At 40.9% G+C, this 14,038-nt stretch overlaps 1 protein-coding gene across 2 annotated transcripts in view; it reads right to left on the bottom strand.

The window, feature by feature from the left end:
• esrrga (estrogen-related receptor gamma a) overlaps positions 1 to 14,038 on the bottom strand; it is a 149,171-nt gene that overhangs the window by 28,417 nt on the left and 106,716 nt on the right. For both annotated transcript variants that reach the window (XM_063882110.1, XM_063882111.1), the window contains 3 exons: positions 12,575 to 12,691; positions 2,858 to 2,968; positions 1 to 102 (listed from right to left, as the gene is read on the bottom strand). The exon at positions 1 to 102 is cut by the window's left edge and continues 81 nt beyond it. In XM_063882110.1, the coding sequence (XP_063738180.1) occupies positions 1 to 102; positions 2,858 to 2,968; positions 12,575 to 12,691 (330 nt within the window). The remainder of the gene's footprint in view (positions 103 to 2,857; positions 2,969 to 12,574; positions 12,692 to 14,038) is intronic.

Below are 14,038 nucleotides of genomic sequence, written 5' to 3'. Positions count from 1 at the left end.
CGCTGTCTGGTACTGTCGGGTCAGGCATGGCGTAAATCTTCTCTGGCTCGGCCACCAGCAGGTGAGAGACGATTTTGTTATCTGCAAGGCAGCCAAAGGCATCTTACATGACCACCAGACAAGGAGAAAGACACAGAGACAGAGAGATGGTGAATTTTTGCCGTATTAGGGCGCAAGCTGTTCCACACCAATCTGGTGCAAACAAGTGAAAGGTCATATACAAATTCTCTTTTAACATAGATTTCTAGATAACACATAGGTATGGAATAATACACGTCTGAAGGTACTCAAAAATGCAGCAGAATAAGTAGCTGACATGACAGTTAGACTAGAAGAAATAGAAAGTCAACTAACAACACATTTCAGTACACGCTATCATAAACAGCACACAGATCCAGTTTAAATATATTACACATACAGCATTTGATACAAATATGAATATATACAAATGGAAAATGTTAAACTTGTGTGGCAGAATGTTTAGAAATCATCTCAAATATATATTTTTACAGTATAGTGATATGACATACAGCAAACAAGCAGACTGACAGTCATTTGACGGTATTTTGCCATTCTATATCACATTTTGTAATGGAAACAAGATCAGTTAGGAGGATTACATTGCTTTATAATGTTCTGTGGAATTTTTCAACAATAGTCCAACAAATAACTGATTTGATTCCAGTAATTTGGCAGCAAGACCAAAGATTACACAAGATAAAAAATGGATTGAAGCCAGTTTAGAAGATGCTTCAAGGTGTCATTAACGGTCATTACAGCTGGGGAGTCAGTTTACCTAAAATGTTCATTTGTATCGCTGCTTTAAGAAGCTTCGCTGATACATACAGAAGGGGAAGATAATACCAAAAGCCAAACAGCTCAGCTGGTAATGGTGACATGTGTTGATGAGATCTCTATGGCCCATTAGTAACAGACTGATACCCTGCTTCCAAATTAATCCACTGACTAATCAAGCATGGGAATAATAACAGAGGATAGAAAAAGCAAGAGAGGAGCGAGGGATAGAGGAAAAGAGAAGACAAGCAAAGAAAGAAATTGGGAGAAGGCAGACAGGTAGAAATAGAGCCATGGACAGATTGTAAAAGACAGACAGGAAGAGTGGAGAGAGCGACAGCTAGATAGAGATAAACAGCAAGAGAGAGTGAAACAGAGTTGGAGGGGATGAGTTGTGTATTGATCTAACACTCTCCGCCCCCAATTCTGTTACATATACACACACACACACACACACACACACACGCACGCACACACACATTTGTTCATAGATATATTCTTTCCATCCTCTTCCCTCTAGCTCCAGCTACAGGGTGAGCCTAACCAATCCCAGTCACAGTGCAGTATCTGTGGGTAAATCTTATTTAATGTTTCCCTAATTAGAATCAATGGAAGCCCATTTCCAAACCCTGGGCTATTGTTCTGTTCTCACACAATCAATGGGGACGCTGAGGCTGGGGATTGGGCTACAGATAGATGGGCTGTGTGCGTGTATCTGAGTGAGACAGAAAGATTTTTTTTGTGTGTATTGACTATGTGTGAGAGAAAAAGAACAAGAGAGGCCCAGGAAGTCTATATCAACGCTATAGTTTTTGTTTTCAGCTCACAGAGAGATTTGTGTCCATTTAGGAAAATATATAAAAAGAGATGAAATCCTAAATAAATACTTGAGACAAATGTTGATATAACAGCAGGACTAGAGACTAGTTTAAGGAAAACGCTGTGATTTAGTTAGCTGGATCCCACACATGATCTGTATATGTAAACACATATATTATAAACACACACGCATAGTGTACACACACTCATATTAACCAATCATTTCAATGATTAGTAGTGCAGAAGTCGCGGTAAGCTGTGTTGGAGCCATTCAGCATATTGGCCTAAAGCAGAATATGCTCCAGCTTTAAGCAAAATGGGCTTTGGGGACCAAGCTGCTAAACACTGCTCAATCTGCACTGCGCGTGTGAGTGTATGTGTGTGTGTGTGTCGTGTGTGAGCAGACGCTTAGCTAAAGAGCTAACTCTAGTTTGATGTGGTTGCCAGATTGGATTTAATCCGGATTAGGGTTCTGGCTGTTCCCTCCCTTCCTCCCTCTCTCTCAGAGAAGCCTTCTCCTTTAGACTCAGTCTCTCCCTCTGTCTCCACCTGTTCCCCGGTTACTCTCACTCACTGTCTCCCTTGTTAATTTTTCAATCATCATGTTTTGGCGATGGTTTCATTCTTTAAAAAACGCAGCCAATCCAGCCGGACCTAAATGAATACCTTTATAGTGAAATATTACACGTATAAAATATTATGACCGCATACTGCTTGCAGCTGAGACAGGGAGATAAACTTGGTCCCAAACAGATGGGCTTCTCACTACCCTCAGTCTATTTGTGTGTGTGTGTGTGTGTGTGTGTGTGTGTGTGTGTGTGTGTGTGTGTGTGTGTGTGTGTGTGTGTGTGTGTGTGTGTGTGTGTGTGTGTGTGTGTGTGTGTGTGTGTTTAAATCTGATTAATGTCCAACTGTCTTAATTAGTATACAGACTGAAGGAAGGCAGTAAGGTTTACTTCTGATTTCTGATCAACGCCTGCTAAAATTTACTAGAATTTTAAGCTTTCCTGTTAATTTCTTGGGATGATTTTCCTTAAGCACTATGTCCTCCATTGTACCCACTACACACTTTATCATATGCTATTGTCACTGTAGCACAAATGTCAATTTGTAGAGGATGAGTTACTGTGCACCAAGGACAGTATGCAAATGTCTGTCCTTGAGAATCACTGCTCAACCCTAGGAGAGAAAAACGCTGTCACATATACTGTTACCAGTCAAGAGTGAGTGTGTGTGCTCTTACATGGCTTCTTGGGAGGCAGAGCCAGCTGTGGGTTCAGGTATGGACTGTTGTCCGCATCTATCCGGCGTTTATACTTCTGTCTCCCGCCACGAACCCTGTCCAGACGAACACCTGCAAGAAGTGACAGAAGACGTGTATCAAAACACTGTGCATGACTTTTGAACTCTTTTGATTGTTTGACAAAAAGACAAGGAATATAAATAAAGATAATAAAAAGAGAGAGGAAATGAGATTACATAATATGTCTGGAAGTGAAGTGGTGATAGCGGTACTGTTTCTGCAGTGCATACATGTATGTGGTACGCATGCAGGCACTTTTATGTTATCGTCAAGCTTGTTAAACTCGCTTGCCTCTTTTGTTCTACAACTAACTAATTTATAGATACACCATTTGAGTAAAAGGCCCTCTCTTCCTCTCTCTCTCTCATGTTGTGTCTTTGGCTTTCTGACTTTCTCTTTTCCTGTCTCTTGCCCAGTCTCAGTCTCTCTGTTGCTGTCTCTCTCTCTGTCTCGTTAATTAATTGACACAAAGGATTCCTAATTTAATTAGGCCTATCTCTCAAGGGATTGGATGTTACCGTGGTTACCACTTAAAGATGGATAAGGAAGACAGAGGTGTCATGTACCCTGGAGGAGGAGAGGAGAGGAGGAACGAAAAAGGGCTATCAAACGTTACAAACTAACACGATTTTTTAAATATATCATTCAGAAATAAAATAAGACTCAGTAGGGTTTCATCACCTTCATCAACAGATAAAGATCTGAAAACATTTTCTGTTGAGGGCTTTCCCATAGCTTTCCCAGTGCAAATCCATTAAAAACTGTAAGCACTAAATGTATAGATGGACAGAACAAAAAGGAAGAGGAGGGGGCAAAAACAGAGAGCGAATAGGAGAGAGATTTGCTAACACAGAGAGATTTAAATCCTCTGAAAAATGTGCTGACAACGACGAAGACAACACACCTTAGAGGTTTAACAGAAAGACATCCTATTGGCAGTAAAGACTAAAAATGTCAGTGAGCATGTTTGTGCATTTTGTTGGCATTTGTGAGAGCATGTGTTTCCATGTTTTATTTGTGTTCTGAACAGATGCACATTTCGGGGTTTGCTTTTATTCAGACCATCTTCAGTGTACTCATTTGTTTTATGGTAATGTAGTCATTTCGAAAGCTCTTACTGACCTAGGCAGCAGTCAACCCAGTGAACTGAACATGACATGCATCTGTGTGTGTGTGTGTGTGTGTGTGTGTGTGTGTGTGTGTGTGTGTGTGTGTGTGTGTGTGTGTGTGTGTGTGTGTGTGTGCGTGTCCGTGCTCAAGACCAAAATAGGTAGACAGAAGGGCTGACAGTCCAGGTACAGTGGGGGGGACAGTGTCAGCAAACGGTCAAGAAACTCTTAACACCAGGGGGTACAAACGCACTCACACATTCAAACACACTCTTTCATTTTTTCTCTCACACACACATTTCTCTAACCCACACCCCCAATGTTGTGTTTGGGTAAGCCCCCGACAAGCAGCTTGCTCAGTCATTGCCTGGGTCAGTGGTTGGTCAGAAGAGGAGAGAGAGGATGGATGTTTGGATGGGGTTGGACTAATACGATTGTAAACAAAAAGGTTTCAAGATTCATACAAAATTCATCAAGAGATAATACAAATTTGAAGTAGGTATCAAAAAGGGAGGGCAAAGATCAGTTTTCCATGTCTGTATTGTACCCTCACGTGTGTATTACAGGTTGCTTTTGTTCCATAATCCTTCAACTGATTCCCGATAAAGTAGTACCATAAGATTGTTAGTTGTTGACACTCAGCGAACATTTATTTTACTCTTAGTACTGTCTATTGCAAACACACTTTTCCCCTACACACACACTCTACATGCAGACTCTCAATTTTTCACTTTCTCTTTTCCTTACACCTAAAAGACCAAGTGCTGAGCTGAGCTCACTTTATAAAGAGCCCTCTCTAACTACCTCATCTATTTTCCACCAAATTAACTCTCTCTCAGCACTGATTAATGATCAAATCTAAATGAATCAAATTAAAAATTGAAAATTATATTTCCAAAGCCTACAAAAAAGGGACAGGAGGAGGGTAGGGGGAGAGTGAGAGTGCTCTACCTCCTCTTAACAAATGAGCCTTCAAGTCATAAAGAATGGGCATGAGAGGAGAAGAGGGAAGGAATGAGGAAAGGAGAGGAAAAGAGGCGGGGGGAGAAGAAATGTAAGGATAAGAAAAAAATGTAAAGCGGGAAAAAAAGGCAAGTGAAGTACAGAATAATTGAACAGGGAATGGGTGAAATGGAATAAAAGGGCGAGAGAAAAGAAATAAAATTTAGATAAAAATGAAAAAAGGTATTAATGGAAGATTATGATAAAAGAAAGGGTAGAAAAAAAGAGGAGAGGAGAGAGGAGTAACGCACAGGTTGTGAAATAGGTGGAGAAGGGGAGGGGTAAGTAATGGATGGGCTAGTAAAGAAAAGAAGAATGAGACAAAAGTGATATGAAATGAGAGAGAAAAGAAGGGAAGAAGTGAGGGATGATAAAAGGAAATGAGATAGGAATAACATAATAAGAGAAAGGGAAAGAGCCATGAAAGAAAAGACGAAATCCACAGAGGTTATACGCCTCAATTATATATGTTAATTATTATGTCAACTAAAAGTACACATCCACTTCGTCTACTGCTCACACACACACACACACACACACACACACACACACACACACACACACACACACACACACACACACACACACACACACACACACACACACACACACACACACACACACACACACACACACACACACACACACACACACACACACACACACAGTATGTATCAAAACGTTCCTGTTCTTTTTTTGTGTTGCATAGATATTGGGTGTAAACTGTTCTGATACCATATAATAATATTTTACATTTCTATTTTAAATATACATGTATTTTAACAGACTTTTGTCACACACTGTTACACACACAGTGACAGTGATGAAGGTGAGTCTTTCCTATCGTGGGAATATTGTTGTCTGTCAATAGCACGACCTGCACTGATCAAATCAGCATAGATTTTACAACGCACTGGCGTCACTCTGTGTCAGCACACACGTGTGTGTTTGAACAGTTGAGGGATTGCGAGTGAAATGCCTTTGACACCTAAGTGCTTTTGAACAGAGAAGCTGCGAGCATGAAAAACGAAAGATAGAAGAGAGAGGTAAAGAGGAAAGACGAGAGAAAATGGATTGATTTCAGATGGTCAATGATATGATAAGCGAATGAGAGGATGAAAGAGGGCCAGAAGAGGAGTGAAGGATTGAGTGGAGAGAGGAGTAGGAAGACAAGTAAAATGATTGATTTGTGTTGATCACAGCTAAGTGAAAAAAGGATGACAAAAAGCATGAGAGGAAGGGAGCATTTAAAGAGGCAGAGACGAGGAGAGGAAGAGAGAGCAGTTTTATGGTAATTGAAGTTGTAACAGGGTTGAAGTCTGTCTTCCACCTTAGACCAGGTTATCACCTTATGTTTCTGTGTGTGTGTTTGCGTGTGTGTAGGTTTCTGTGAAACCCCAGTGTTGATGTAATAACATAAAGGGTTTTCCTATGTGGGTTTAACAACTGATGGGCGAATAGATTGGGTAAGACAACAGAACCATTTAAATCTAATGTGTTTGTGTGTGTGTGTGCATGTGTGTCTATAAATAACAACAAAGAATCGCACAACACAAGTGCATATATAGCTGTAAAATAACCAGAATATGGATAATTTTCCGTGTATCTGGTTTATCTGGATCAGTTAAAGCTAATTGTTGGTTAAAGTCGGTGTTGTAATTTGGCAGACAATCTTAAAAATCTTATAGAAGGAACGAAAAAATAAAGAGAGCATGAGAAAGGGGTGGGGGGAGGTTAAGAGGAAAGTGTGTGTGGTGTCATGCAGTGACGTTTGTTTAGACCAGAACAGATCTGAACAGCACTGCCTGAGGCAGCGGGCAGGTGGCTGTCACTGGTGTGTGAATATGTGTGTGAGTGTGTGTGAATGTGGCCATGTGTGTGACCATGTGAGGTCTTTAAAAGATGTTGCCTTTTCCACGTAAATGGCCCTATTTCTTATGAGGCTGTGTTTATTAAATACACCAATAAACACAACTACTGTTCAATCCACATTTCTTAGATTATGCTACTGTTTATTATCACCATTTAAAAATGCAATTAATATCGGCGACATTAGCCAACAAACTTGCCGAGTTACATGTTCCCGAGGAAAATACACCATTTCAACAATCAGACGTTTTGTTGATGTTTTACTAATTATTTACTTTCCAGATTTGAAAATCGCTATTCCTAAACCCACTTCCCACCACATTTCCTCTTCTCTCAGAGAAAGAAAGTGGACCACTTAGGCAGATCTCTCGTCACACTGTTTCCATTATCGCTCCTTTCTTGCTGGGATGCAACCACAGGAGAGTCACACACACAAACACTCACTCAGGACAGACGCTACAGGGCCAGATTTAGCTACAACTTTCCCATGGGAGAACACCAGACGCCACCAGTTGTCTGGCACTCCCTTCCTCTGTTTCTCAATCCTCTCCTCTTGTGTCCTCCCTCCTCCCGTCACTTGCTCTCTCCTCCTCTGGTCTTCCTCTATTTTCATCCTGTCCTTCCTTCTTCTTGTTATCTCCTCCTGCACTATTCATTAACCAATCATCTATTGACCCACACTCTGTTTCCTTGTCATTTCATTTAATCGTATAACCTTTTTAATCACTGATATTTTCCACCAGTCCTCTTGATTGTTGTATTTATGACTATGTGTGTGTAGCAATAAGATCTGAGCAGCAGTCAGGACTGTTGAGCTATGAAGAGAGTCATGACGCACACTGCCAGCTGTATATAAACAGAAAACACCCACACACACACACACACACACACACACCCAGACACACACACACACACACACACACACACACACACACACACACACACACACACACACACACACACACACACACACACACACACACACACACACACACACACACACACACACACACACCAGAACCAACACTTACACAGACTGGGGCCTTCCACCCGATCTCACTCATTAGGTCTTAGAGGCCGTGGGGAGCATGGCCAAAGTTGGCACGAGCCGTGTGTGTATGTGTGTGTGTGTGTGTGTGTGTGTGTGTGTGTGTGTGTGTGTGTGTGTGTGTGTGTGTGTGTGTGTGTGTGTGTGTTTGTGTGTGTGTGTGGGTAAGGGGCAGTATGCCAACGTTTATATTTGCAGTCTGTGGACTTGTCTCTCTCGTAGTCTACCATCTGAATCCAGCTGGCCGTTTATGGCAATATAGAGATGGAGGCTTTGGGTTTGGATTCAACACATTCTGTCTGTTTAACAACGACTCATCAGACGTGCTATCATCAAAGCCGCTATGTTGTAAGGGATCAAATGTGTCAATATGTACGATGTACATGCATACTGAATATTGCTGAATCCCGGTCTGTGTGCCTCTGCCAGATGTTCAAATGTCTGATATGTGTTTTGTTTTCTGTTTGTGACAATTGTAAACATTACTGCTGAATATGAATGTCTGTCTTACCTTGTCTGTTTTGTACAAATAAAATAATTTCCTGCAGCGTGTAAGCTGTTAAATAAAGTCAATTAAAATGTATTGTCTGAGATATTCCTTACAAATCGTAGTCAACCTCCTGTTTGTCTATTGGGAAATATTTTACATGCAGTAATACTTCTGTTTCCTCACTCCTCCTTTTACCCTTTCTCTAGGCAGGTTTTAGCCACGCCCCTGTGACCTTTTTGGTCTTCAGCTGACGCATCATTATGACCTCATTAAAAATGGACAGACAGTCATTGCCAGAGGGGAAGTTCTCATAATATAGTCAGGCCTTTTAATTGCCTTGCTCCAGAAATTAGCTGCTACATATTGGTGGGTGGGTGCCCCGTGTTCGCTCCATCCTTCAGTTTACCCCCTTACTTGTTTACGCCTCTCCTCTCCTCAATTCTCCACACAGACAGAGGTGTGTGTACATGTATGTGTATTGACACAATCAGGTGTGCGTTTAAGAGAAAATATAAAGAAAATGCTCCACTCTGAGGCTGGTTTACCGACCCTCTGGCCTCTCTTTTGGTCCAACACACACACACACACACACACACACACACACACACACACACACACACACACACACACCCACAAACACACACACACACACACACCCTTGCTGCCTCACTTGCTTTTGCTTTTCATCTCACCCTCTCTGTCTCCCAGGGCGACACAGCTAATTTGAGGCAGATCTTGCCCTAAGGGGTAAACTACAGCATCTACATACCCAAACACAAAGACACACACACAAAATCACTGTCCTCCACCCTACTCCCCCCTTACCACTTTATCTTCACCTTTCTCCCGTGAGCTAGCCCCTGACAACCACAGTTAGCTCTGATGCTAACTGATCTAGCCACTTACCATTATCGTCTATGCAAATCCGCTGCAACGGTGCATACACCCGGAAGGGTTGGATAACACACTGGGCAATGTTCTTAAATGTTGTGTGTGCAAAGGATTGTTGGTTGAGAGTGGTAATATGTTTGACTAGGTAGTATAACAATGTTTTTGTTGTTCTGTCATTGGTCTATGCAATGATGTGGTTAATATTGTCTAGTCTAGGTATTTTTTCAGATTTTTTAAATAGTTTGCTTTAGTTCATGATTCGTTTCCTGCGACACCACTGCATTATAAGGGTTTCAGTTGGAGTTTCCATATTATGAGATAATTTCATGAGATATGTAGTGTCCAACAGTGGCTCAGTAAGTAGGGGCTTGGACTGGGAATCGTAGGGTCGCTTGTTCAAGTCCCCGAACAGACTTGAAAAAATATGGAAAGTGGACTGCTACTTGGAGAGGTCCCAGTTCACTTCCTATGCCCTGCTGTGGTGCCCTTGAGCAAGGCACCTCCACAATAGCTGCCCACTGCTCCTAGTACTAGGATGGGTTAAATGCAGAGGACCAATTTCTTTCTTTCTACGAAGAGAAAGCTCTGCTGTGTGCATGTATGTGACTAATAGAGAGGGTTTCATCCTCCGATTCTATCTCTGCAGCATCTCCTATTTCTTTAAAAAAGAAAATGTACTATAAACTATTAACTAATATATCCAGCAGACTAAAGCAAAATGGCAAATTTACATGTAGCTCCTTTTTATAGTTCTTGATCATTGTCATACATCACAGTTCAAATACATAAAAAAATGAGAAGGTATAGGAAAATGGATGTATCAATTTCCCAAATGACCCTTATTTATATGTAGAGCGGGACCTCATGTATTACATTCACACCCCCCACCACAAATGAGGTGACTGTGGTCTGTCATGTTGATGTATATATATGTAGGCCTAGGTGGCTGTGCATGTGTCTGAGTGTGTGTGCATGATATATGTGTGTGGAGCAGGGAAGCAGGGGCAACAAAAGGCATCATAGTTTTACTCCCATATTGGATAAGTGGGCAAACCACAGCCCTAAGAACTATAGTCAATGACTTAATTTGTAAGCATTTTAAATATTTAAAGTTAATTTCTTGCAAATGTTGGCTTTGTAAGGGTTTATTGACAAGTGTAATGTGGTTTATGTGTGCAGCAGAAGGATGCGTGAACTGTGAGACTGTCAGAGCTGCCAATAATACATGCACTTACACATGTGTATGGGTATTTGTGGCCACACACACACATACGCGAGACAAAACACGAGATGAGACATGGGTTCTGCCTATGTCAGATCAACTGGGGGAACAATCGCTTCGACAGCAGCTTGTTGGCATTGTGTGTGTGTGTGTGTGTGTGTGTGTGTGTGTGTGTGTATAACTGTGTGTGTGCAAAAGATAGAGAGATATCTGAGTAAAGCATGTTTTTTTGCAGTGAAGTAAAAACATGGCTGTTGGAGGAAGTTAAACATTGTTGGTTTAGGTGTATAAATCTGTGAGGTGTGTTTAACTGTATCTTATTTTATACACAGTTTGTAAATGGGAATATTCAGAAAACACGGACTTACTCCAGAACAGTGAAAATGATGCCATAATGTCAATTATTGGCAATTAATCAGCTTTTCATTCAAGCTTTTTTTACTGCAACAGTTATAAGTTTTAGTCTTCAGATTATTGAAGGTTTTTCTTAAGTTAAATTCAAAGAGCAAAGGACATTTTTCCTTTTATTTGGGTGTAATTATGTTTGGAAAAAGTTATGTTTTTTATGTTTTCTTCTTTTTTCAGTTTTGGAGATAACATATATTTTTTGTGCTTTTTAAGAAAAATGATAAGAATATAAGTCTAGCCAAAAAGCAAATTGTGACTGTACGACAACATTTTTCATCAGATACATTTTATAAAATATATTTGTTTGTTGTTGTTTTTTTTATGTACGACTGTCGACATCAAACTGGAAAAGAAGCTGCAGGTCTGTGAGATTGTCAAGGTGCTAACAGGATGGAGGGAACAGTGAATGAAGAGGAGGGTGTGTGTATTAAAGGCACAAGAGAGGCAACAGAAACAGTACAGTAGCACTGTGTGGGAGCATCGGAGGGGGACATGGAGACATGAATGGATGGAGGGAGGGCTGGCAGGCGTCGGCCGAGGCACGCTCCTTGACCACTGTGAGGAAGGGGGTGTAGGCCAGGTCTCCCATCAATTACAACCTTGACCCTCCTCTCTTCTCTCTCTCACACACTTTCTGCTTCATTCAACCATCCTCCCCCTGCCTCTCATCCTCCCCTGGTCCCTCTTCTCAGCTCCTATAAATCAATCCCCTCCCTCTAGCTAGCTACCTTCCCCCTCCCACTATTCCTCTCTCTCTCTCGGCCCTCCTCTTCATCCCTTGCCACTCCTCTCCCTCTTTTCATCGTTGGAAGTGCAGTGGGAGTAGAAAGGTCAGAGGTTGGCAGACAAGAGGGAGAGAAAGAGGCAGAGGCAACAAGGGAGTGTGAAAATGAGAGAGTGAGTGTATTTAATCAAAGTGGTGTGGGGGTAGATAATGTCTCTCTTTTTTTTTGTTTACTTTTCCTCAATCCCGTGCAACACTCTCTGTGAGTGTAGAAATAATCTTGTATGGTTTATCTCATTTAGGGAAGGCAAGGATGTAGTGTGTGTTGCCCTCGGAAACTATTCTTACTTCCGTTTGTGGAAGTAAAGGATTATCGAACACTGAAAATGAAAAGTGAAACAGGCAAACCAAAGCTGTGAACACTAATGAGGATAACAAAAGACTGAACGTTGGGCGATGTGATTGTGTTATGATGCCAAAAGAAATAGATTACAATATACTGTATATAAGGAGTATTAACAATTGTTTAGAAGTGATACATGTAGCATTGTTCAACATCAATTTGCCATTGACATGCTTTGATGTATTATGGTACATTTATTGTAAAACAAGACACCATGTTTAAATGTATTTCATCACATTGCTGTTCTTGTGTTGCCAAAACAAACCACATTTCCCATAGACCCCATTGCTTCCCCATTCGTCCTTTGTATGTAATCTTTTAATCTCAGAGTTAACAGGTTTGAATTTCTTTTTGCATTTACCTCACTGGTGCCATGAAGTACTCAAAGTGCTGGTATATATAACCGTATCTCTGAGTATTTTCTTACGCCTTAAAATGCTACATGTAGCACAGTTAACAGAGAAAGATAAGGAAGAGACCTTTTCCCTTACCCTCCCTCAGCATGCCCACAGTCAGACACTTCATGAAGCGGCAGGCCTGGCACGACTTGCGTCTCCTCTTGGTGATCTCGCACTCGTTGGTGGCTGGACAGCTGTACTCTATGTTGCCTGTGTGTAGACATGTTGGAGGAACACAGAGAAAGGGTTTCATTTTAGATGGATATTTCATGTGGGCTGACAACCGTTTAAGACACTTCCTGCAGCACAAAGATGGAACAAAAACACAGTATATGTCTAAATTCATTTTTTGATACAGAGGAAGACAAATGTAGAGTTGTGAAAAGATATACAGAGAAACACACACAAAAAAAAAGTACTTTTATGAGAATTGACTCAGCTACGTTGGTCTTGACCTATGACTTCTTAAAGTCATAGGTCAAATTTTCCCAGATAAATAAAGTATTTCTGATTCTGATTTGGTGTATGGATTATGTTTTATAAATGTAAGCCTGTTGAATGGAGGTGTGAGTGATTACATTTAAACTTAACATTGTACTGAATGGAAAATAAGAGTTGTGTGTGTGTGTGTGTGTGTGTGTGTGTCTGTGACATGAGTATGTATGTGCGTGCTTCATAAAGCTAAAGTTGCGTGACTAGCTGACAGTTCACTCGCTAACGCTGATGAGAGCTGAGGATAAGATTATTAGCTCATGTAAGTCTATTAACTTTACAACCCTCGCCAAAATAAACAACACCTTAAGAGTGTTAAAGGTCAATACTTTAATGTTCAGTCCACAGCCTCACTATTTCTTCCTCAACTTTTCGATATCTTTGTTCTCAGTTCACATATTTTTTAACAGTGTTTTTACATGTCTTAATGAGACCAATTTCCAACGCTCAACATTGTGCCACCTGTTTTTCTCCCTTTGGTTTTACTCTGTTGTTCCGTTTTCTTATTTCCAGCTTCACTCAGTCTCCCGTTCTGCTTATTTCCTCTACTTAGTTATTTTGCTTCCTCACGGTTCAAAGCCAAGCACAGTTATGGATTTGTTAGGACTATTGCTGGTTTCTTTGTTCAGGAAAGTTGTTTAATCTAGGAAATGTGTTAGGAACTAAATACCAAAAAACAACAGCATTGTTTCTTTCCTCCCATGCCAAACTGACAATAGCAAGCCAATGCATCTCCCACTGAAAGAGAGTAAACAGTGATTACTATTGACTGCTGCTGTGGAGAGGATGTTTTCTCATTACCGGGTTGATTAAGGGGGCTAGTTAGCTATGGGAAAAGGCTAAATGCACGAACACTTCCTAATGGATAACAAGATTCTCATTAATCGGCCTTCTTAGTTAAAGTAAAGGCTAAACATGCTAAATGCGGGGGGTCCCTTACAGTGTAATGGACACTACTAATAGGACTAGTTAACTAATACCTAACCTTTACATGCTGATGATACAGAAGGTGCAGATTAATTCAGCAATTAAGAGGGACACTTACCTAGCACTGAGGCTAAATGT

This window comes from Eleginops maclovinus, chromosome 4 (genome assembly GCF_036324505.1).
Source record: "Eleginops maclovinus isolate JMC-PN-2008 ecotype Puerto Natales chromosome 4, JC_Emac_rtc_rv5, whole genome shotgun sequence".
Classification (NCBI taxonomy): Eukaryota; Metazoa; Chordata; class Actinopteri; order Perciformes; family Eleginopidae; genus Eleginops; species Eleginops maclovinus.
Note: the sequence above shows the minus strand (reverse complement) of the source record. Positions and strands in the feature narration are given on the sequence as shown.